This window comes from Stegostoma tigrinum, chromosome 4, assembly GCF_030684315.1.
Source record: "Stegostoma tigrinum isolate sSteTig4 chromosome 4, sSteTig4.hap1, whole genome shotgun sequence".
Taxonomy (NCBI): domain Eukaryota; kingdom Metazoa; phylum Chordata; class Chondrichthyes; order Orectolobiformes; family Stegostomatidae; genus Stegostoma; species Stegostoma tigrinum.
In genome coordinates this window covers 71686930-71713371 of record NC_081357.1, presented here as the reverse complement: position 1 = coordinate 71713371, position 26442 = coordinate 71686930, and the positions used below count along the sequence as shown (strand labels likewise).

The following is a 26442-nucleotide window of genomic DNA, read 5'->3' as shown; positions in this document are numbered from 1 at the left end:
AGGGGACAGTGATCATTTGTATCATAAGGTTCAGAATTACAGTAGAAAATGACATTGGTCAATCTTAAGAAAGAAGAATCAACAGGCAGAAAGCAGTCTTCAATGAGGTAAGGACAGAGCTGGGACAAACAGAAGAGAATGAAAGGTAGTGAGAAAAAGCAGTAGCTATACAATGGGCTCTCGTCAAACAGGAGATGGCTTCAGCACAGAAAAGGGAGAACAATTGGATTAAGAGCTCCCTGGATGACATAGGGGATAAAAATTAAATTAAAGGAAAAATTATACGATTATGAAGGTATTGTGTAGTAAAAATAATTGAAGATCAAACAATACAGGAGCTTCAAAGCAGAGGTGAATGTACAGATATGAGAAGCAAAAAGAGATTATGATAAAAGACCTGCAGTTTACAAAAATAAATCTCAAAATCATCCATAAGTACATCAACAGTAAGAAGGCAGAGGGAGGTAAGGGGCCAATTAGGAACAAACAGTGGATTTTGATTAAGAGGCAAGAGACATGGCAGATTTGTGAAACTAATACTTTGCATCTGTCTTTATCTATGTGGCAGATACTTTTTAGACCATTGTGAGGGAGGGGGCAACACAGATATAAAATTAGCTCAGAGATAAGATAGCGGAGTTCCACATGGGTTGGTATTGGGGCCCTCGCTTTTCCTGATATAGAAATATTATACATATATAAATAAATGATCCACTACAAGTGTTACTCCAGCCTAAAAATAATTTTGTATCCATATTGCCTTCTCTAAATCCACAGTCTTGGAGTATCTGTCACGTAGTTAAAGACGGATCCAAAATATTATTTTCACATGCCTTTTGCCTTTAAGTCTAATTCCACTATATAAAAATGATCTACATCTTGGTGAACAGGAAGACAAATTCAAAGTCTGCAGACAACAAAAAACTTGACCGAACTACAAACTATGAAGTGGACAGTGTAGAACTTCGGAAAGGACATTGACGCATTGGTGGAATGGACGGATAAGTGGCAGATGAAGTTCAGTATGGAGAAATGTGAAGTGATATGTTTTAGTGCAAGCGACTGAAGGTTGCAGGACAGGCAGAGAGAGCTGTTAATAAAACATAGACTATTCTAGACTTCAGAAATAGGCTGTAGGCTTCATTAATAGGGGCGTAGAATATAACAGCAGGAAAATTATATGATGAACCCATGGAGAATACTGATTAAACCGGAGCTAGAGTATTATGTACTGTTCTGGACGCGATACCATGGGAAGGATGTGAATGGAGTGGACAAAGTGCAGAAAGGGTTTACAAAAATGGATCGGACTGCTTTCCTTAGAGAGGAGAAGGCTAAGTGTAGATTTGATGCAAGTTTCGAATACCTTGAGAGGTGAAGACAAAACAACTAAGGAGAAACTGTTCTCGCTCATGAATGGATCAAGAACTAGAGGGCACAGATTTAAAGTTTTTTGTGAAAGAACCAAATGTAAGGTGAGAAAAAAGAACTTTTCTTTCCCACCCTGAGTAGTAAGGATCTAGAATGGACGATCTTGAAGTATGACGGAGACAGGTTCAATTGAAGCCTTCAAGAGGATGCTGGATAACTACTTAAACAGAACCAATATTCAGGGTTACAAGGGAAGGGCAAGAGATTGCTGCCAGGTTAAAATGCTCAAAGTCCATAGGTCAAATGGCATCATAATACTTTGGTGACACTGCGAAGCAGGAACAGGCTTGTGTTTTGGATGTGATGAGGAGTGTTGGGGCTAATAAGTCAAGGCAAGACACTGAGGGGTCGAAAGGATTATACTCCTATCCACAAATGGGTCCATAAGTGGGCTGAGATCACATGCAATCCTTCCGCTATCTTTACTGAGGCCGATCTCAGACAATCTCCCCTCCAACACACGGAAGGGAGGTCAACCAAGTCTGTGAATGCAACCATAACATACAGCATGGTGAGTACAGAACTCAACACTACCTTGAACGTTGAATGAATTCAGAATCTAACAACAGTATTGTTCAATACAGGAACCGTCCCTGACACCCCTGGAACCATTAATACCATCGGTTCTAATAAAACAAGCCCTCGTCAACATGAATTGGCTGTAACGCAACTGACCAATAGGGGAACTTGTGTTGGCTATAATGCGATCCAACTGCTGCGCGGAGGGGTACATGTCAACATCACATGATCGTTTGATGGGCTTTGTTGTGAATGTGTACAATGTTAGCAGCGAAAAAGTCTCTGCGCCAGCATCATGCAATTGTTTTGCAAGCTTTGTCGTGAAGTGCCTTCTGTGAGAGGTACCGTACAAGCTCCTGCACCATCACATCATCTTGACATTTTTTTTCTAGGTTGTGTTAAATTTACTTTTAATTCATTAATAGATATGAATTGAACACTTAGTCAGAGTCATTTTTGATCAATTTTTTTTGGTGGTTTGCCCCTAACCCCACTTTTCCCATAGGCCCCCTTATTTCCCTAATGCGTTGTTGCGCAGAAACACATCTACCTCATTATAACAGAACTGACTGTATACGCTAACCATAATATGTTATAGTAAATGTAAATTTTGGGCTAAGCTAGTCTCAGCGAATAATAATGATGCACACGCAAAGAAAGTGCAATCAATGTAATGTGAATGATTTACAAATGATATTTAAAATTCTGCTCTCAATAACTCTTACATTAGCAAATGAGTTGGCAGAATAAAGTTGTGGCTGTGATGCACCTCTTTGACTAGGAGGTTCTTTACAACACCAATGTCAGCTGGCAACAGTTTTTACCTTTGAAATGCTTCCCTAAATATTCCAGCACTTTAATTTTAATCGTAATTGTGTGGAAAACAGGAAAAAGCAGAGGAGAGAAAGTATCAGACATTTCTGGTTCCATCAGCACATCCCAGTTAAAATTCTTCATTGCTGTCCTATCAAATTATTTAATAATTTTATAATTATCAAACTGGTGTCCCAATTTTCTCTTAACTATTGTCATTCTAGGAAACTTTTTGTACCATTTCCAGTACCTCTTTAAAACATGCAGACCAAACTGTTCATAATTGGCCAACATTGTGCTAAGTTCAATTCTATACAATTATAATTCACCTTATCTGTCTTTCAGTTCTGTACCTTGAAGAATCAACCCTAGTGCTTTGCTTGCATTTTTAAGACTCTCTTAATCAATGTCATTACTTTCATCACATCAAAGCTTGCAAAAAATAACAAAAAAAACTGTACTATTACCATTTTCCAGGGAATGAGGCCTCTTTACATTTCCTATCAAAACGTTGACCTTACGATCATGTGTACTGAAATTGGTTTGAAATTGTACGCCCATTCTACAAGTTGTTAATATCTTCCTGTATTTAGCCATCTATAGCAACACCTCCCAAATTAGCACTAATTATAAATTTTTCAATTATGCTTCTGTTCACCAGGCTTTTATGGAATCAGCTGAAAGGGGAACCTATCAGAATCTCTGTCAGTACCCAAAATTCCTCGTACAAAAAAAGTTAAATTGGCTTAAATTATGAAATCAAAGAATAGCTACATCAAAGATTCTTCCTCTATATATCCTTTATTGAGCTCACTGATTTCAAGCTAGGTGACAAAAGAAATATCCCCATAGTTGACCTCAGTTAATTTTATCCTTTCCCACATCCACAGTAAATAAGATAACCAGTTTTAGATAAAGCACTTTATGTTGCACTTTTTATAATCTCATGACACTTCAAATTACTTTACATCTAAATGTTTTTGTGAGGAACAGCGTTTGAGAGGCTAATGTAACAGCAAAAGACATATGTGCTATGCCAACATCTGAGCCAATTCGGAATAACATGCCTTAGCTGTATCTGCCACTTAAATTGTACTTCAGTTTATGAACTACGACAATATGTCTGTGAATTCCTATTTCTGCTTTTTCTGGGTTTTCAAATATGGGTGGTTAGCTAAGACAGTTAACCAATTTAAGTACTACTACATAGGAAAAACATGTTTAATTTTAAATCATGGAATCTTGTGGTTTCATTTTCTAATAATGAACTGGGATTTTGCATTTCTTGATTTTAAAATTTACTGACATCTTCACAAATCAAATATGATTTTTTATCATTCCTGTGAAGTACTTCTGTATCAGCTTATTGTCGAGGTGCAATTCTACTTAACCAAACAAAACAAAAATACTGTAGATGCTGGAAATGCTCAGCAAGCCTCAAAGCATATGCAGACCAAGAAACAGCGTTATTGGCTGGAATTTCGGTGTGGTTCTCGAGAGATCTATGGTGTCTCCTTGGAGGAAGATCTGTCAAACCACATGCCAATCAGACAATGGCAACAGTAGGAAATCTTTCCCTAGAATCATGACCCCAAGACAAGAAGTTCCATCCAGCTGCCAGAGGCCGAAACCGCCTACACTGAACAGCACTACTGAGGAGATAATGGGAACTGCAGATGCTGGAGAATCCAAGATAATAAAGTGTGAAGCTGGATGAACACAGCAGGCCAAGCAGCATCTCAGGAGCACAAAAGCTGGCATTCCGGGCCCAGACCCTTCATCTGAGAGGGGGACGGGGAGAGGGTTCTGGAATAAATAGGGAGAGAGGGGGAGGCGGACCGAAGATGGAGAGAAAAGAAGATAGGTGGAGAGGAGAGTATAGGTGGGGAGGTAGGGAGGGGATAGGTCAGTCCAGGGAAGACGGACAGGTCAAGAAGGTGGGATGAGGTTAGTAGGTAGGAAATGGAGGTGCGGCTTGAGGTGGGAGGAAGGGATGGGTGAGAGGAAGAACAGGTTAGGGAGGCAGAGACAGGCTGGGCTGGTTTTGGGATGCAGTGGGGGAAGGGGGTGAGCTGGGCTGGTTGTGTGATGCAGTGGGGGGAGGGGAAGAACTGGGCTGGTTTTGGGATGCAGTGGGGGAAGGGGAGATTTTGAAGCTGGTGAAGTCCACATCGATACCATTGAGCTGCAGGGTTCCCAAGCAGAATATGAGTTGCTGTTCCTGCAACCTTCAGGTGGCATCCTTGTGGCACTGCAGGAGGCCCATGACGGACATGTAGTCGAAAGAATGGGAGGGGGTGTTAAAATGGTTCATGACTGGGAGGTGCAGTTGTTTATTTCAAACCGAGCCGAGTTCTGCAAAGCGGTCCCCACGCCTCCGCTTGGTTTCACCGATGTAGAGGAAGCCACACCGGGTACAATGGATACAGTATACCACACTGGCAGATGTGCAGGCGAACCTCTGCTTAATATGGAAAGTCATCTTGGGGCCTGGGATAGGGGTGAGGGAGGAGGTGTGGGGGCAAGTGTAGCACTTCCTGCGGTTGCAGGGGAAGGTGCCGGATGTGGTGGGGTTGGAGGGGAGTGTGGAGCAAACAAGGGAGTCACGGAGAGAGTGGTCTCTCCGGAAGGCAGACAAGGGTGGGGATGGAAAAATGTCTTGGGTGGTGGGGTCGGATTGTAGATGGCGGAAGTGTTGGAGGACGATGCGTTGTATCCGGAGGTCGGTGGGGTGGTGTGTGAGAACGAGGGGGGTCCACTTGGGCCAGTTGTGGCGGGTGTGGGATGTGAGGGATGTGTTGCGGGAAATGCGGGAGATGCGGTCAAGGGCGTTCTCGACCACTGCGGGGGGAAAAGTTGCGGTCCTTGAAGAAGTTGGACATCTGGGACGTGCGGGAGTGGAATGCCTCATCCTGGGAGCAGATGCGGCGGAGGCGGAGGAATTGGGAATAGGGGATGGAATTTTTGCAGGACGGTGGGTGGGAGGAGGTGTATTCTAGGTAGCTATGGCAGTCGTTGGCTTGAAATGGACATCAGTTTCTAGCTGGTTACCTGAGATGGGGACTGAGAGGTCCAGGAAGGTGAGGAATGAGATGGCCCAGGTGAACTTGAGGTTGAGGTGGAAGGTGTTGGTGAAGTAGGTGAAGTGGGTGAACTGTTCGAGCTCCTCTGGAGAGCAAGAGGCAGCGCCGATACAGTTATCAATGTAACAGAGGAAGAGGTGGGGTTTGGGGCCTGTGTAGGTGCGGAAGAGGGACTGTTCCACGTAACCTACAAAGAGGCAGGCATAGCTTGGGCCCATGCGGGTACCCATGGCCATCCCCTTTGTCTGTAGGAAGTGGGAGGAATCAAAAGAGAAGTTGTTGAGGGTGAGGACGAGTTCAGCTAGGCGGATGAGGCTGTTGGTGGAGGGGTCTGGTCGGGCCTGCGGGACAGGAAGAAGCGGAGCTCCTTGAGGCCATCTGCATGAGGAATACAGGTGTATAGGGACTGGACGTCCATGGTGAAAATGAGGTGTTGGGGGCCAGGGAATTGGAAGTTCTGGAGGAGGTGGAGGGCGTGGGTGGTGTCACGGACGTGGGTGGGGAGTTCCTGGACCAAAGGGGAGAAAATGGAGTCCAGATAAGTGGATAATAAAATGTGAGGCTGGATGAACACAGCAGGCCAAGCAGCATCTCAGGAGCACAAAAGCTGACGTTTCGGGCCTAGACCCTTCATCAGAGAGGGGGATGGGGAGAGGGAACTGGAATAAATAGGGAGAGAGCGGGAGGCGGACCGAAGATGGAGAGAAAAGAAGATAGGTGGAGAGAGTATAGGTGGGGAGGTAGGGAGGGGATAGGTCAGTCCAGGGAAGATGGACAGGTCAAGGAGGTGGGATGAGGTTAGTAGGTAGATGGGGGTGCGGCTTGGAGTGGGAGGAAGGGATGGGTGAGAGGAAGAACCGGTTAGGGAGGCAGAGACAGGTTGGACTGGTTTTGGGATGCAGTGGGTGGGGGGGGGAGAACTGGGCTGGTTGTGTGGTGCAGTGGGGGGAGGGGACGAACTGGGCTGGTTTAGGGATGCAGTAGGGGAAGAGGAGATTTTGAAACTGGTGAAGTCCGCATTGATACCATTAGGCTGCAGGGTTCCCAGGCGGAATATGAGTTGCTGTTCCTGCAACCTTCGGGTGGCATCATTGTGGCACTGCCGGAGGCCCATGACGGACATGTCATCTAGAGAATGGGAGGGGGAGTGGAAATGGTTTGCGACTGGGAGGTGCAGTTGTTTGTTGCTAACTGAGCGGAGGTGTTCTGCAAAGCGGTCTCCAAGCCTCCGCTTGGTTTCCCCAATGTAGAGGAAGCCACACTAGGTACAGTGGATGCAGTATACCTCATTGGCAGATGTGCAGGTGAACCTCTGCTTAATGTGGAATGTCATCTTGGGGCCTGGGATAGGGGTGAGGGAGGAGGTGTGGGGGCAAGTGTAGCATTTCCTGCGGTTGCAGGGAAAGGTGCTGGGTGTGGTGGGGTTGGAGGGCAGTGTGGAGCGAACAAGGGAGTCACGGAGAGAGTGGTCTCTCCGGAAAGCAGACAGGGGTGGGGATGGAAAAATGTCTTGGGTGGTGGGGTCGGATTGTAAATGGCGGAAGTGTCGGAGGATGATGCGTTGTATCCGGAGGTTGGTAGGGTGGTGTGTGAGAACGAGGGGGATCCTCTTTGGCCAGTTGTGGGGGGGGGGGGCGCGGGGTGTGAGGGATGTGTTGCGGAAAATACGGGAGTTGTGGTCAAGGGCGTTCTCGATCACTGTGGGGGGAAAGTTTGAAGATGAGTTCAGTGGGGCAGGAACAGGCTTAGACAATGGGTCGACCAGGGCAGGCAGGTTTGTGGATTTTGGGAAGGAGATAGAAATGGGCCGTGCGGGGTTGGGGAATAATGAGGTTGGAGGCTGTGGGTGGGAGGTCCCCTGAGGTGATGAGGTCATGGATAGTATTGGAGATGATGGTTTGGTGCTCGGGGGTGGGGTCATGATCGAGGGGGCAGTAAGAGGAGTGGTTCTGCTGGAAGGACACCCCCTAAATCAGAGCATAACAATGGATCCAAGCCCCAGGCAAGCAATACTTGTGAGCACGTGACAGTGCGCGTGTGTGTCTGTGTCTGTGTGTCTGTGTGGGAGATGGAGTTGGGGGAGTCACAGAACATCACAAGGATAGGGTCAAGGAGTGAAACCAAAGGTGGAAGTGGTAGTGGGAGGTGTAAAATGGCTTTTATTAGGCTCACTCTCCACATCCTCGTGTTCTGTCTCTTTGTCAGGCACTGATTGGCCTATGCTGAAGGACTGTTTTCCCATTCCCAGCCCCTCCCTCACCCATTTCGAAGAAGCAACAAGTCATCCACCAATTCCAGCCATCACTCATGCTGCACAGGAAAGGGTGTACAGCTGGAGCTGGGTTAATCCCAGCAGCCCTTAAGCGATCATTAAGAATATACCATAAAAATCTATGTTCCCAACTTTTAATTTGGAGAACTTGGCAGGGTTCATGTACACTCAACCCTGCCTAATTAATTTTTATGCCCTTCCCTTCTCCAAGCTTATCACCAGTAATTAGAGAATGTTTCAGGTCAACTACTTTATTTTCTGCGCTTTTATTCAAGTGATCAGCTGAACATTCAAGCTACAATAGATGAATCTCCTTTCTTTTAAACTAGAACTGGAAATTGCATTCAGATGGCAAATACTAACTGGAGGAGAAGGTAGCATGCAAAATGCGGGGAAACCCACATGCAGGAGAGGACCAAGAGACATTTTGCCATGGCTATATACTTAGGATTGAAGGTGTACAGGGATCATAAGAGCAAAAGTTGGAAGACAACCAAAAGATCTTGGCACAAAGCATCCTTTGCTTATTACACTATTTTGTCTGATTCACGTATGCTGACACAGGCTCATGCATGTCAGTACAAGGGTCGATCACTCACACTGTCATGCAAGTAATAGTTGAACAGCTGGTTTTAAATATACATTACTAGAAGCACAAAAGTACTAATATCCATTTGGAACCAACAAGGCCCATTCAACTGCCACAAATTCAGGCAGAAATCTATCGCAGTGCCAGTAAAAGAAAAAGTGTCTGTTTATTTAAATACAGGGTCTTTTCATCTTGTAGCTTAAAATACAAGCATTCATCTGTATGAATGTTGATGGAGTGAGATACCTTTTCATCCTGAAATGGAATGATTTTACATGTCAGCCAGATAGCTAGATGAGGCCCAGTGATAGCCTGAACTCTGACAAATCCTGTATTTCAAAAATACCACACAGGGTGGCATTGTTTTGCAGTCAATCTTCTAGGAAGGAAGTTTTGGAAGTGTTGAGCCTGATAAATAACGTACTTGTCAGTTGCTAACTACACTTGTGCTTTGTGGATTGACCAAGTTAGCTTGGAGAAAGGTGAGAAGCACAACACTTGTTGATCATCCCAGCCATTGGTGAGACTACTGCTGTTGATCATTTTACATGCTTAAAAGAAAGACACAACATAACTCATTTTTCCCTCTATAGATTATTATACAACTGACTTATTTAACCTTATGGTGGTAATAGATACAAAACTAGAGAAATTGTTTTCAGTGTTGCAAATCTATTACTTTGCCTGAGACTGACAAAAAGGTAAAGGTCAGGCCAAATCCGAACATTTAATCAGGTTATAACAAATTGTATTTTATTTGACAGTTTTAAAATTATGTCCATTTTAAATTTTTTGGACTCAGTCAATTTTTAGAAGATGTGTATCCAAAAGTGAAAGGGATTTTCTCTTTAATCCAGGGAGGGCATATATTATCTAGTTATCTAGACAAGATGAAATGCTCTCTGAAACATGGAGCTGGATTTGGGTAGCATGGTGGCTCAGTGGTTAGCACTGCAGCCTCACAGCGCCAGGGACCCGGGTTCAATTCCAGCCTCAGGCAACTGTCTGTGCGGAGTTTGCACGTCCTCCCCGTGTCTGCGTGGGTTTCCTCCGGGTGCTCCGGTTTCCTCCCACAGTCCAAAGATGTGCGGGCTAGGTGGATTGGCCATGCTAAATTGCCTGTAGTGTTCAGGGTGTGTGGGTTATAGGGGGATGGGTCTGGGTGGGATGCTCCAAAGGGGCGGTGCGGACTTGTTGGGCCAAAGGGCCTGTTTTCACACTGTAGGGAATCAAATCTAATCTAATCATTTTATGCACCCCACCAACTAGCAGATTCCAGAAGGTGGCTATCTTGCTGGCTACCTGTCCACCTCCCTATCCATCTCAGACTTTATGGGAGAATACAGTCAGGAGCTATCAATCGGACCACCCTTCAACCTGTTGATGCCTTAAAATGGCTACACACAGTCTCATTTTGACAGCTGGTATTTTATCCATGATGAGAGGGAGGCAAATGCCAGTTGGAAAGACCAGCCACTTTGATGTTACGGGCTTATATTGGGGTAATACCTTGTGGGTCCTGGCCTCATTAGATGCAACCCCTCCACCCCCCACATTTAACACTTCCTGCCTTCTCAAATCCTGTATCTCATTCACTTTTTGTGAAATTTTAAACTGTAAATAATTCGCTCCCTTTATGAGCATGTTATCTACTGGAACTAGCTTAACCAAAAAACTAAATGTACCGTTGTAGTCCACAGCCGAGATGTATTGATAGTTATAGTGCTGTCAGGGATATTAATTTGTTGAGGGAGAAACAACTTTGCCTTGTATTTATTCTTATTGAACGCTCATGTTAGTATCTAGAGACTTTTTTTGTACTTGCCACACTGTAGGACATGGTTGAACTTGCAGATTCAGCAAGCCCTCCTTTCTACACGTTCTAAAGAAACTCATCTGGGATTACATTTAGAAGGATTATTATTGTTATTACTATTATTACATTCAACTGTATGGGGTGCTGGGAGACCACACCAGAGTATTATGAGCAGTTTTGATCGCTTTACTTAAGGAAAGATATGAGTTCATTGGCGACAGTTCAGAGAAGGTTCACAAGGTGTGGAGGAATTGTTTTATGAGTGAGCAAAGATTAAACAAATTGGGACCCCCAGTAGAATGAATGAGAGGTGATCTCGTTGAAACATACAGGATTCTTAAAAGGCTTGACAGGGTAAATGCTGAAAGGTTGCTTTCCTCATTGGACAGTCTGGGGCTGGAGGGCAGAGTCTCAGAATGAAGGGGCACCAACTTAATTCTGAGCTGAGGATGAATTTCTTCTCTCAGAGAGCTGAGCGTCTTTGGAACTCATTGCCGAAGAGAGCTGTGGGGACAGAGTCCTTGTGTCTAGTTAAGGCTGAGATAGGTATATTCTTGATCAGTAAGGGAAAGCAGGGATAACAAGAAAGGGCAGGAAAGTGGGTGTGATGAATGTTGATCAACCGTGATCCTACTGAGTGATGGAATAAGCCTGAGGGTCTGTTCCTACTTCTTACGGTCATAAGGAATAATGAAAAGTTGTAGGTGGTAAGATGTGGTTTTCTATGTTAGGCCACGTAGCATATACTAAAGACTCGGGTTCTTATTGAGACAGATGTCAAGAAATTTAGTAAAAAGTAACTATGTACACTAATGATTTCTCAAACTTGCAATATAGTCTAGGATCTATGCTTACTTATGTTACTATTACATTATATAGATAGATTAGATTAGATTAGTTAACTGATTAATTGACTAAGACAAATCAACTCACTGACTAAACAACTGGCCATACAGAGTACGATGTTGACCTTTTATACTAGAACAAATATGTCACTATCTTAAAGCCAGAGTAACTTATTGAGATCTATGCAATATTGCAAAAGCAGGTGATCTCAAAATCCTACAATGATTCCTTCAGCCAACACTCACAATAGACGGATTTATGGACAGCACTGATGGCACCCTATTGGCACCTCATTTTATGACTTATTGTTCCCACAACCTCACTGATAACACAAACCCAAATGCTCTTCTCTTTCTTCTTCCATGTCCCTGACTTGACTGTTGGTCCTCTCTTGTAAATCTTTTCCACTCTTCTATGCACCCAGATCCCAAAAACCGTCAATCTTCACATTCACCGCCCACCCCTCACCAGACTTGCATGAGCCTCTATGCAAATAACCATTTTCTTTGCTAGCCTCACTTCTGCGTAAGTTGAACAGGAAAACCACTGATCTCAGGTATATCTGCACAAAGCCAGCTTTTAAACCAACAGGTGACACAAGATTCTTAAGCACCACTGACTAAACATTGAACATAAGAAGTAACCTAAAATGCTTTATATTAACAGTTATTCAAGGCATGCTATCATGCAATGAATACACACCCACCACATGTGGAGAGAAAGCAGGTGAATGAGTGGTAAACTAAGTTCAGAAAATGGTTTAAATAGAATTGAAAAATTATAAGGGCAAGAAGGTACATGGGAGTGGTGTCCAGGCTCCCTAACAGTAACCACATGGTACAGTGCAGCATTAAAGACAAAATGATGAGAAGTGGTAAAATGGACAGTAACAATCATGGGAAATTTTAATCTAAATATAGATTGGAAAAGTCAGATGGGAGAAGATAGCCTAAACGAGATGCTCACGGAATAGTTTCAGGATAACTTTTCACAATAGCAAGTTCTGGAGGTGACCAGAAAGTAGGCTATTTTAGACCTGCCATGAGATATGACTAATTGACAACTACAGAGTAAATAGGTTTTTGCAACCATAATGTGATCACATTTTGCATTCTGCTATAGAGAGAGAGATTAGCAAGTCTGAAACTAGCATTTTAAATTTAAATAAGGGCAACTATGAGGTTGTGAGGGCAAAGCTGACTGAAATGAATTGGTAATTTAACTTAAAAGGTGGGTTAAGATGGAAGCAGTGGCAGGCATTTTTGAAACAGATTCTAAAGGGGAGTCATATTGGACTCAAAAAGTTAATTCTATTTCCCTTTCCACAGATGCTGACAGGCCTGCTCAGCTTCTCCAGAACTTGGTTTTTATCCCAGATCATCAGCATCTACAGTATTCTATTTTTATTTAAGTGGTTAATGAGATGGTTGATCCATTGCTTTTAACTTTTCAAAACTCCCTTAATTCGAGGAAGGTCCTATTTGATGGGGAGGTAACAAATGTAATTTAATTATTCAGAAAAGGAGGCCAAATAGCTTAACATCTGACAAGGTGAAATATTAGAAGGTATTATCAAAGACATAATAGCAGAAACTTAAATAGTGGGTTGTCTTATGAGAAAAGATTGGTCAGGCCAGCTTTATATCCACAAGAATTCAAAGGGACAAGAGGCAACTTAATTGAAACATAAGACCCTGAGGGATCTTGACTGAAAGGACATGGAGAGGATGTTTTCTCTTATGGGAGAATCAAGAAACTAGGGGTCACTGTTTAAAAATCAACAACTGCTCATTCAAAACAGAGAAAAACCAAAAACAAACAATTCTCGCAGAGTTGAGAGACTTTGGAACCCTGATATCGTCTTTTCAAGTTGAATGTCCTTGAACTTTTTTAAGGCAGGTGTGGAGAGAATCTTGTTAGGCAAAAAAAGGAAAAGGGTTTTAGGAGGTAGGAAAGAAAATTAGTGGTTAGTCAGATCAATCATGACCTTTTTGAATTTTGGAGGAAATTAGCGGCAAAGAATAGCCTAATCCTGCTTCTCATTCACATCCAACTATTTTAAAACGTAACCTCTGGTAGATGATATAAAATTTTGACAACAATTTCCCATTGGTGGGATAGATAAAAATTAGTATGAATAACGTTACCGTGATAATCTTGTCTTTGTTGTCACATGAATTCAGATCTCTTGAGAAAGCGATAATTGTGTGAGTTTCGTTTTCCATGCCATACTCGAGGCGATAATCCTGATGGAGGTCTTCATTCAGTTTTCCCTCAACGTTCAATGTATTATAATCCTGTTAAAATATAAATGAGGGGTTGCAGTATGATGGATTAATTCTGTAGGATTTCACATTTACTATAAAAATCATTGATTGTGCTGCAGTTTTATAAACAAGTGAGCTGCTTCTGCTGATAGTTCCTTGAAGGCCAAGGCATGGGCCTGTGCAGAAGTCCCTTAATAATCAGAGGTTTATGTCCTGCAGCTACTACATGAGTCTGGCTGGCCAGGATGCTCTCTCACTCTTAGATAATAAAGTGTGAAGCTGGATGAACACAGCAGGCAAAGCAGCATCTCAGGAGCACAAAAGCTGACGTTTCGGACCTAGACCCTTCATCAGACCCTCTCTGATGAAGGGTCTAGGCCCAAAACGTCAGCTTTTGTGCTCCTGAGATGCTGCTTGGCCTGCTGTGTTCATCTAGCTTCAAACTTTATTATCTTGGATTCTCCAGTATCTGCAGTTCCCATTATGCTCTCTCACTCTTACTGTTGGCCGAAGGTGTAATGGAAAACTTTACAGACAGTTACAGTTCAAGCCCAAAAGAGAAAGAAGAACAGTTTGTTAGACAAAGGAGTCGATAATGATTTGGCTCGGACGGTAAATAGCTGTTAATGGGAGAGGGATCCCCTGAGGTTTGTTCAGAGGGAGGAGGGTAACTTCTTCAGGTTAGGCATTCCTGGAAGAGGCTTCGCAGTGAGGTTAAAATTGTGTCTGAGATAATAGTAACAGCAGATGCTGCAGAATCCGAGATAACAAAGTGTGGAACTGGATGAAGACAGCAGGCCAAGCAGCATCTTAGGAGCACAAAAGCTGATGTTTCAGGCCAAGACCCTTCATCAGAAAAAGGGGGAGGGGAAGAGGGTTCTGAAATAAATAGGGAGATGGGGGAGGCAGATCGAAGATGGATAGAGGAAAAGATAGGTGGAGAGGAGACAGACAAGTCAAAGAGGCAGGGATGGAGCCAGTAGAGGTGAGTGTAGGTGGGGAAGAGATAGGTCAGTCCAGGGAGGATGGACAGGTCAAGGGGGCAGGATGAGGTTAGTAGGTAGGAAATGGGGGTGTAGCTTGAGGTGCGAGGACGGGATAGTGGACAGGAAGAACAGGTTAGGGAGGCAGGGACAAGCTGAGCTGGTTTTGGGATGTGGTAAGGGAGGGGAGGGGGACCCTTGCTCAGAGTTTTTTTTTGCGAGCTGAACTTCGATGTTCTGTGAAGAAGTCGCCCAGTCTATGCTTTGTTTCCCCAGTGTAGAGGAGACCACTTTGTGAGCGATGAATGCTGTAGACTAGATTGTAGGAAGTGCAGGTAACGTGCTACTTCACCTGGGAAATATGTTTGTACCCTTTGATACTCGGGAGGGAGGACGTAAGTGGGCAGGTGCTACACCTTCGGGTTTTGCGGGGGGGGGGGGTAATGGTTGTTGGGGGTTAAGGAAAAGAATGGACCAGGGTATCCCGAAGGGAATAGTCCCTGCAGAAGGCAGACAAGGGAGGGGAGGGGAATATGGGAATATGTATCTGGTGGTGGCATCTCATTGGAGGTGGCGGAAATCGCAGCTGATGATCTTCTGGATGTGGATGCTGGGGCCATGGTAGGTAAGAACAAAGGGAACTCTATCACTGTTGTGGGAGGGAGGGGAAGGAATGAGGGCGGAAGTGCGGTCAGTTGAAGAAGAAGATGGGCATTTTGGAGGTTACTTTGTCGAAGTTGGCCTTGTTAGAACATATATGTGGTAGAGATGGAGGAACTGAGAGAATGGGATAGTGTCTTTACCGGAAGCAGGGTATGAGGATGGATAGTCCAGGTAACTGTGGGAGTCAGTGAGTTTATAGTGGATATTAGTGGCCAGTCTATCCCCAAAAATGGAAACAGAGATGTCGAGGAAGGGAAGGGAGGAGTCAGAGATAGACCAAATGAAAGTGATGATAGGGTCGAAACTGAAAGCAAAATCGATGAACTTTTCCAATTCCAGACATGAGGGGGTAACAGCACTGATAATTACATCGATAGACAGAGAAGGAGTTGTGGGTGGGGACCAGAATAGGACTGGAACAAGAAATGTTCCATGTACCCCACAAAGAGACAGGCATAACTGGGGCCCATGTGGGCACCCATAGCCACCCCGTGACCTGAAGAAAATGACAGAAGCTAAAAAAGAAGTTGTTGAGGGGGGAGGACAAGCATAGCCAAGCGGAAGATGGTGGTGGTGGGAGGGAACATTTCAAGCTTTTGCACCAGGAGAAGCGGAGAGCCCTGAGACCATCCTGGTCAGGGACGGATGTGTAAAGGGATTGCACATCCATGGTAAAGAAGAGGCGGCTGGAGCCTGCAGGTTGTAAATTCTGGAACTTACATAAAGTGTCAGGGAAATCACAGATGTACATGGGCAGACACTGGACCAGGGAGAAAAAGCTGAGTCAAAATAGAAAAAGAGGAGTTCTGTGGGACAGGAGCAGGCTGAGACAATGGGTCTGCCCAGGCAGCCCTGTTTTTGGATATTTGGAAGGAGGTAGAAGCGAGCTGTGCAGGGCTGGTGAACAATCAGCTTGGAGGCAGTGAGCGGGAGGTTACGGATGAAATGAGATCAGTAACCATAGTAGATACAATGGCCTGATGTGCCATGGAGGGGACATGGTCCAGAGGAAAGTAGGAGGTGGTATCTGAGAACTGGCAATCAGCTTCTGCAAGGTAGAGGTCAGTACATCAGGCTACAACAGCACAATCCTTATCAGTAGGCTTAATAACAAAGTCAGGGTTGGATCGAAGCACATGGAGTGAAGTCAGTTTGGAGGGAGATAGGTTGGATTGGTTGAGGGGAGCAGAGAAATTGAGGCAACCAATGTCATGTCATCAGTTCTCAATGAATAGAATGAAAGCACAGAAAAGGACAAAGGGAGGAGTCCAGGTGGAGGGCTGTGTTGGAACTAGCTGAAGAAGTCTGTGGGACAGGGAGAAGATTCACGGCCGAAGAAATGGGCACGACGGTGAAGACTTCAGAAGAAGAGTCTGACAGCATGCCATGCCTGAAATTCATTAAGGTGGAGCCACACAGAGGGATAAAGCTAAAGCCTTTGCTGAGTACATAACATTCATCATTGGAGAAAAGAAGGTTAGGAGGGATTGTGAATACCCAATAAGATGTGGGGTTTGGGGAGGGGATGGAGTCAGAGGGAAGGGGAGGGGGAGAAGGTTCCAGAGGGCCATGGGTATCTCTGAGCTGTTGCATCTTGTCGGCCTTGATGCCTGAAAGGAAAAGAAAAAAAGTTTCCGGTTAGCCCAGCAAATGAGCCAGCGGATTAAGGCCTTTGGTACACTGTGCAGGAGCTCCTATTCATTAGAATTAATTGGTCAGAAAATCATGAATTGAATGTTTGATGCATCAATGTGTTTCAAGCGTTAGTGGATACACCCATTTGCTGTCGATCTGTTGATCTGTTGGTCAGTGGGAAATTCAAAAGCACTAACAGTAAAGTCAGAAACGCTCAGTAGTATAAAGTACCTGAAAGGGGAACTCATGAGGTACTTTATTGTCCCAAGCAACTTAATCTCAGGTTACACTGTTTCCATTTATTATAAAACCTAGGTTGATTGTATGGGTCCTGCAGTTACTCAATGGGTTGGGAAAGAGAGAGGGAATAATGAGTGGGTTAACAAGACCACAATCTTTTGCTTCTGGGGCAATTTAATAGGGGCAAGGAAAGGGCAGGTGGTCCTGTCACCCAGAAACCAATTGAACCATTTTGGTGACCAGTTAACAAATTCTTTGCACCAGCGGGAAGTAGAATCTCCAACAGGTATGGAAAACCACTTAGCAAAACCTGGCAGATCCCCTCTGGGTTTGAGCTGCAGGACTTTCCTAATAAGACCCAAACAGCAAGCTACACCTCCAATGCCATCACCAACCATCTCCATTCCCTTGGCTGAGCTTGCCTGACTTATCTCATTGAGCGAAGTAACCACTGATACATACCCTCAGCTGAGTACTGTCCCTGTGTTGGGGTCAGGGATCCTGATGCTGGTTCAGAAGCAGACTCACTCTTAAAAAGAGATGAGGTCCCAGAAGCAGCTCATTAGTTATAAAACAAGAAATCCGGTCAGAGTGGAAGTATACCTACACTCTAGTCTCTTATCAGACTCACAACTTTCCTTACAAAGGCCAATGCCAAAGCGCTTAGTAAAAACTGAAAATACTACAGATGCTATAAATCAGGAATAAAAACAAAATGGCTGGAAAAGCTCAGCAGGTCTAGCAGCACTGTGAAGGTAAAAACAGAATCAACGTTTCAGGTCCAGTCCTCATCCCATTCTGAGGAAGGGTCACCGGACCAGAACATTAACTCTGTTTTTTCCTTCACGATACTGCCAGACCTGCTGAGCTTGTCCAACTTTGTATTTTTGCCAAAACTCTTAGCTTGATAGCAGAAGGAAGTAAACTTACCGACTTGATTTGTGCATCAAATCCTTATTCTATATAAAGAATTCCTTAAGATGATGATAATTATGCTGGTAAATGTGAAAACTACATTAGTGAAAATTGGAGCTCTATGATATAATATGCACTGATGACTGCACAACATTCAGTGGCAAACATAAGCTCACACTAGCTGAAACAGTCTGTGTCCAAATGCTGAAAGACCTGGACAACACGTCGGCTTGGGCTGATAAATTTCAAGAAACATTCTACCACACAGATGCCAGGTATTGACAACCTCCAACAAGAGAGAACCTAAACATCCATCTTTGATATTCAATGGCTGAATCCTCAACACTCAAACATTCTGGAATTACAATGGACTATAAACTGAACGGAATTCGCCAAATAAATACTGTGGCTACAAGAACAGGAGAGAAGCCAAGAATTCTGCAGTGAGTAACTGATACTCTGATTCCACAGAGCCTGTTATTGTCTACAAAGGCACAACAAGTATGATGAAATATTCTACATTGCACTTGGCTGGGTCAATGCAGCTCGAACAACACACAGGCAGCTCAATACCATCTGGGACAAAGCAGTCTGCTTTTTCAGGACACCAACCAGCATCTTGAACTATTCCAATCACCGCTGATTCATTGTTGCAGCAGAGGTTACATTTAAAAGATACAGAGCACAAACTTCCCAAACTTCCCTCAATAGAACTTTTTCAACAGAACCTGTAACCACTACCACCACGATTGATGATGGCATCAAAATACAACCACCTGCAACTTCCCCTCTAAGTCATACAACATCCTAGCTTGGAAAAATATCACAGTTCCTTTAGGACCCGGCCTGGAAATAATTTCCTAACAGCAATGTGGTTGTACCCATACTAGGTCAACTACAGCAATTCAAGATGGCAGCTCACAACCACTTTCTTCTAAAGGACATTGAATGACAGGCAACAAAAGCTGAGCTTGCCACTGATGCCAACACCTATGGAAAAACAGATCTATTGTGTTTTATAAGCAATTTATTTTATGAAACAAATAAGTTTGCCTGATTCATGTCCTTGGGAGTGCAGGCTTTATGCTTCGCTGCCTTGCTTGGTGGGAACGTGTGTCTAATCATGTCCATTCTTCAGAGATAATGGGAACTGCAGATGCTGGAGAATCCGAGATAACAAAGTGTAGAGCTGGATGAACACTGCAGGCCAAGCAACATCTTAGGAGCACAAAAGCTGACGTTTCGGGCCTAGACCCTTCATCAGAAAAGGGGGAGGGGGAGGTGCATCGAAGATGGATAGAGGAGAAGATAGGTGGAGAGAAAACAGACAACTTAAGAGGCGGGAAGGGAGCCAGTAGAGGTGAGTGTAGGTGGGGAGGTGGTGGTGGTGGGGGGAAATAGGTCAGTCCAGGGAGTATTGATTAGTGAATTAGCCGAACTCGCCCTCACTCACAACAACTTCTCTTTTGATTCCTCCCACTTCCTACAGGCAAAGGGGGTGGCCATGGGTACCCGCATGGGCCCAAGCTATGCCTACCTCTTTGTAGGTTATGTGGAACAATCCCTCTTCTGCACCTACACAGGCCCTAAACCCCACCTCTTCTTCCATTACATTGATGACTGTATTGGCGCCACCTCGTGCTCCCTCAAGGAGCTCAAACAGTTCATCCACTTCACCAACACCTTCCACCCCAACCTCAAGTTCACCTGGACTATCTCTAACACCTCCCCAACCTTCCTGGGCCTCTCCGTCTCCGTCTCAGGCAACCACCTACAAACCAAATTCCATTTCAAGCCTAATGACTCCCACAGCTACATAGAATACACCTTCTCCCACCCACCTTCCTGCAAAAATGCCATCCCCTATTCCCAATTCCTTCGCCTCCGCTGCATCTGCTCCCAGGATGAGGCAATCCAGTCCCGTACATCCCAGATGTCCTTGTTTTTCAAGGACCGCAACATCCCCCCCGCAGTGGTCGAGAACGCCCTCGACCGTGTCTCCTGCATTTCCTGCAACTCATCTCTCACACCCTGTCCCTGCAATAACCACCAAAAGAGAATCCCCCTTGTACTCACGTACCACCCCAACCTCCAGATTCAACGCATCATCGTCCAACACGTCTGCCATCTGCAATCCGGCCCCACCACCAAAGAGATTTTTCCATCCCCACCCTTGTCTGCTTTCCAGAGGGATCACTCTCTCCGTGACTCTGTTGTACATTCCACACTCCCCTCCAACCCACCACACCCGGCATTTTCCCCTGCAACCGCAGAAAGTGCTACACCTGCCCCCACACCTCCTCCCTTACCGCATCCCAGGCCCCAAAAAGTCTTTCCACATCAAGCAGATGCTCACCTGCACATCTGCCAATGTGGTATACTGCATCCACTGTACCTGTTGTGGCCTCCCCTACATTGGGGAAACCAAGCGGAGGCTTGGGGACCGCTTTGCAGGACACCTATGCTCAGTTCGCAATGAACAACTGCACATCCCAGTCACGAACCATTTCAACTCTCCCTCCCCTTCCTTAGACGACATGTCTTGGGCCTCCTGCAGTGCCACAATGATGCCAACCTAATGTTGCAGAAACAGCAATTCATATTCCGCTTGGAAACCCTGCAGCCCAATGGTATCAATGTGGATTTCACAAGCTTCAAAATCTCCCCTCCCCCTGCTGCATCGCAAAACCAGCCCAGCTCGTCCCCGCCTCCCTAACCTGTTCTTCCTCTCACCTATCCCCTCCTCCCACTTCAAGCCACACTCCCATTTCCTTCCTACTAATCTCATCCTAAAACCTCAACCTGGCCGTCCTCCCCAGACTGACCTATCCCCTCCCTACCTCCCCACCTACACTCACCTCTACTGGCTCCATCCCCGCCTCTTTAACTTGTCTGTCTCCTCTCCACCTATCTTCTCCTCTATCCATCTTCGATCCACCTCCCCCTCTCTCCCTATTTATTTCAGAACCCTCTTCCCCTCCCCCTTTCCTGACGAAGGGTCTAGGCCCGAAATGTCAGCTTTTCTGCTCCTAAGATGCTGCTTGGCCTGCTCTGTTCATCCAGCTCTACACTTTGTTCTGTCTATACTTAAACTGCTTAGCTCTGGGATGATTTTAGCTCTCTGCTAGTTGGTTCACCACATTCCTGTACACATATATATGTCAAAGGCAAAAATGTCCTAAAACCAAAGCAGGAAATTGTTGATGGATATCAGGATGAATTTATTATATACTTAGCTCTGTTATTTTAAAAGCTTATTTCAAAACCACTCCTTAAATGACAGTCATCTTTTGTTTGGAAATGTCAATATTCACAAGAAACCAAAACATTTAGATTCTAATAGGTAACTCTAGTTGCACCTTTCAATGAAGGTTGATTTTTCCATTGAGTACTTCATTTCGTGATTTTGTTTCCATGCAAATGAAACTTTGTTCATTGTGACAATCATAAAAAAAATTGCAATTACAAAGATTCTAACTTGACCAAAGTTGGCATTTTGGCCACCATCTGAAAATTTCAACTTTTATAAAACAGACCCATTTCAGCACTTTTCAACTCAAGTTAAATTATTTAAAATTACACCTTCTTCTATGTGAGATATAGAGTGCAAGTATTTGTCTTCATTTAATTCCTAACCATTTCTTCATCTGCTTTCTTTCTTTCAATGTGACCATATTACTACTTGGGAATGATTCCACATTCCTCCTCCTTGACCAATATTTATGACTGCCTACATTTCATATTATGTACTTTGCTATTTTGCATACACATGCTAAAAATCAAAATTAACTTTTAGTTGCTTTATCTCAAAAGATTTCAATGGTCAAAAACATTGTATTTGTTCAATATTTATGTGCTTTTTTAATTTACATATGTTACTAATTATAAATGTGGGCTGCCTGGCTCAACTAAGCTGTATCATCACTAGGAAGACGTGGCCTTGATTTGATTCTAAGGGACATCTTCATATGCACTTTTATGAAAACGGTTAAGATTTTGTCTGATCTCATTTATTTTGAATAAGCAGTGGTTAAACATATGGAAAACATTTCAGAGTTGTTCCCACCCTGTTGCCAGTCTCTAACAGCCACAATGCAGGAGTAGCTCTGAAATTCAGTACTGCAAAGTTCATTCACACCTATAAATTTGTGTAGATGGTCCAAATCTATGTGTTGTGTGTTTTGCCTGCAAAACTGAAAATGGATTCCTTCTTAAAATTTTGTTCTGAAAATATCTTTCTATTGAGAATAGCATAGTATGCTATTTTCCACACTTTTTATAGATGAGATTGTTTAAAAAAATATAAAAATGATGTGGTAATATGGCACAGAAATGACCATTTTTAAAGTTTCCTAAGGGTAGTCAGATTGACATAATACATGAAGAGCCTTTACAAATAAGGGGCTGACTTTAATGGCTGCAATAGTAGTTCCAAACATGGATCAGAAGGCCAGGTGCAACTCTACCACAGACATTTCTGGAGTCCAGACTCAATTCAATGCATAACAGTCATTTAGGGGACCATTGCAGAAAGAGAGGAGAGTTTCAAAGGATGGTGACCCTTGCTGTTAGAGACTTGACCTGTTCTTTAGATCCACAAAACACCCATTCAGCACGGCTTTCCTCTCCAGCAAGCCCACTGCCTGTTTTAAGTGGGCAGTCTCCCTACATGGCTTGTTGCCACCTCACTGCTGGTAAAAAAGCTCCTTGTCCCCGGACAGAAACGGCAGACTTTAACTTGCACCACCCAAGTACAGGTAGGTTGCAAAGAGTCAAGGAGGCAACAGAAGAGACATTTGACTTGTCGCCTTTCCTTCTGATTCTCTGGCATTTGGCTTCCAGACAATCCATCAAGGGTGGACTTCAATTCTATCCAATGTTTCTAGAAAAATTATGTCTTCATTACTGTTGTTTCAAGCAACACATCAGATAATTATACAATTGAAAGGAAAAGAACATACTGAAATAGTTAAAGTTTCAAACAATTACCACTTCTCTGCTTAACAGTTTTTATGGCCTCACCATTCACCCTACCCATCTGTCACTCTAACCTCCTCTAGCCACACAATCCTCCAAGATATCTGCACTTCTCAAATTTTGGCCTCTGGTCCATCTTCAAGGTAAACACTCCATCACTAGCTGTCATGCCTTCAATTGCTTAGGACTCAGGTTCTACAATTTACCCCTTAAATCTCTCCATCTTTTAAACTTCTTCTTCCTCCCTTCAAATATCATGAACAATTTTTTAAAATGATTTAAAATTGTACTCCTTGTGCATGTTGCATTTCTTGCTTCACTCTTTAAAATTTAAAAATCTAACCATCAGTCCACCTATTTAACGAAAATAGTTTCTTTGAAATCTTAATGTCCCCACTGTCACTTATGTTGGCACCCTCCATTAAATTACACTGCACTTCATAGTACATTGAGGTTGGTTAGTTTCTTCCCCAGAGAACTTCTGTGACAGGTGATAAACATGCCAGGCAAATTCAGCATGTGGGCTCCTGCCTGGAGCCCATCTGCTCTGATCAATTATACCTTTTTTTTTCTTCTTTCACTGCTCCTTTTTTCTTACTTTTACTTACCTTCTGTGGGGAGTGAGTTTGTGCAGCAACAGAGGAGATCAAACCAGCATGGTGGCAAGAGAGGTCTCAGCATCTGTAGCGATGTCGAGTCAGCTCAGGGAAAGGAGCCACAATGTGGTAGAGGAGTCCAGTGCGGAGGAGCTTGTAGATCTACCTGCGTGCACTCATCCAAACCTGCCTTCCCCACACTCCAAGAGCCTACTACTCTTGTCACTAATCTGTTTGACTGAAGAGAAATCATCCTCAACCCAAACTTCAGGTCCTCCTCTTCCCTGAACAGTGCAATTTCCCAGGACAAATGTGCCCTCCTCTTCCTTCCCTCTCCTCCCTTGTCCCCATTAATCTCCCAGTACCAAACTCTGCCTAACCCAAATAGTCATCTTCTCCTTCATGCCTCCTTGCAAATCTGAAGCTGGATTTGTATTCATATTTTGCAGACAAAATCAATCGCTGAGACTCCAAGATAGCCAAAATAATTTTCTTCCCTAGGAATATGTAAATCAGATAGATATATAAACAATGTTTCATAGCTGCCAAAATGCAATTACATCAATGCATCTTTACCTACTCTCTAACACCATGTGGAACACTTTGAGACATTTTGATTCGCTACTGTATAAAAGCCAGGATTTTATACCATCACACAACTTTTACGGGCAAACTAATCTCCTCGTCCATTGCCCATTTGTGTTCAGTTCAGGCTAACTTGTTTTACAAATATGTCTATTACAACAGGCATTTTGTACAATATTTTAAAGCTGTCAACACCATTAGAAATTAAGTTATTTGAACTACCTGCTGATTTGAATTGCAACTACCAAGGCTTGATTGTGCCCTTTAGTGTATAATGTCATTCAACCTGTTTTGTGGAATAACATTTTTAATTTTTTTAAACCATTGAGAATGCTTTAAATCTGGAAATCCAAAAAATTCAGGCATATGTTTAATTGCCTGGATTCCTTCCGTCCTCAAGCTCTTAAACTCCAAACATAAACTATGAATAAAAGTCAGATTCGTTTTTCCCAGTAACTCAAATGAAAATGGTAAGTTTACAATATCATTACTTTGAACTTACAGATGTTAAATTCTGTGGAAAAGATGGCCAGAATTAAAAAGTTCTACATGTAGGTTACTTTCTGACTTGATGATGGGGAAGATGCAACTGAACAAAAAAAACAAACAAACAATCTCTTCTGGATTTTTAGTTATTATCAACTCATCTGGCTCATCAAACATTTAATTCCCAAGTCGATTTTTCACTGTAGGTAGTCAACAGATGGCGGCGTAATGGAACTTGGTACATATCCGACTGATGAAAGCCAAATAGTTCGAGTTTGTGTCAGACATATTCATTGATCATTTTATGTTAATCTGTGGATTAAGTCAGGGAAAGGTGTCCAGAACGGGTAGTTGCTTGGATGCTTTCCTACCTTAAGATAGGGACGCCCATTTGCAACTCCTCCAATGACCATGTCCGACTGAGCCATTGATCCCGTTGGGGAAAGTCCGAGTCCAATATAACCCCTGCTTTCAACTTCCACCTCGAAGGTGATGACCATGTCCTCATGCTTCCACCTTAAATGGTATTTGCCGTTCTCATCCAGCACGGCGTGGTGACTGAAGGTAAGCCTTCTCCAGGTGCCAGCGGCTGAAGCAGGACGCTCCTTCGATACCAACACCCAAAGCACTGAATACCAGGTCAGCAAACAGCCCAACCGCATTCTCCCTGCACTGCTTTCAATTTCACAAAGATAAACCTTCTGGTGCTTCTCTCCTCACCTCCCCCGACAGAATGCTTTCGCGCCGCTCAATATTTCTTTAAATTACCAACTGCAGCAGTTGCATCGATAGATGTGAAACTCATCCGCACACGGGAAGCTCCCGGGCGGATCGATCAGTTTGTCGAAGCTGAGAGAGAGAGAGAGAGAGAGCGAGTCCACTGGCTGGCTGTGCGTGCCCGGAATTTGCAAGTGTTCTCATGGAAGAAAGTAAATCCGAGAGGAGGCAAAGCCCAACCCAGTGAACCACTTGTCATATCCAGCAGGGTAGACGCGGGCATGTTCACACTACTGACAGGGGGCATGTCTAACATAGCAGTTAAATGCCCTCCCAAATAAGGGGGAAAAGGCTGGCAGTTGCATCAATATCTTTAGAGGGAGAAAAACTGGCAATGAAAGAAAAATGGCATCCCCACTGAGGAGGTATGACTTAGAATTACACAGCTATCCTCCCGGTGAAGAACACAGGGAGTTTCAGAGATACCTTCCTGTTGTGGTTATGAACTGCCCGTGAGTTAAATACCCACAAGTGCAATCAAAACTGGCACTTAATGAAATACCATCGCAGCGAAGGGATGTAACGGATGGTTAAACAAATACCCACCATTTGAAGCTATGTGACCACCAGTTAGTTACCCTGTCACAGATAAGATGTACAAACAACAATCGCACAGAAGTCAGTTACGTGCGGGAGATTAACTAGAGAAGACATTTTAGTCAAATTCCTTCAAACACTCAAATAAGTGCAACCAAGCTGGCAGGAGTATAACTGGTTATGTAATTTTTTGCCATCAAATCAATCCAATCCAGGGTCTCATGTAATAAGAGTTGAAATCAGTTTATCACATATTTCAGTCAATCCTAAAAGTTTAAGAGATAACTCAAGATTAATTGCTCTAAATGTTTTCTACCTTATTATTAAAGACAAGTTGTTGGTATTAATCATGAGAGTGGTTCAATGGAGTTAAAAATCTTAATAATAATTTATGCCTCCTTTAAAACGAAAA

The 26442-nt window shown here is 43.7% G+C and overlaps 1 protein-coding gene across 3 annotated transcripts in view; it reads right to left on the bottom strand.

Moving 5' to 3' along the window:
• moxd1 (monooxygenase, DBH-like 1) overlaps positions 1 to 25682 on the bottom strand; it is a 120357-nt gene extending 94675 nt beyond the window's left edge. The window contains exons 1-2 of one of the 3 annotated variants that reach the window (XM_048531153.2): positions 25088 to 25682; positions 13517 to 13666 (exon numbers count right to left, since the gene is read on the bottom strand). In XM_048531153.2, coding sequence (XP_048387110.2) covers positions 13517 to 13666; positions 25088 to 25378 — 441 coding nt within the window. In that variant the 5' untranslated portion in view covers positions 25379 to 25682. The remainder of the gene's footprint in view (positions 1 to 13516; positions 13667 to 25087) is intronic. The other 2 variants (XM_048531154.2, XM_048531152.2) reach the window with 2 other exon arrangements.
• Between the last annotated feature and the right edge of the window lie 760 nt (positions 25683 to 26442).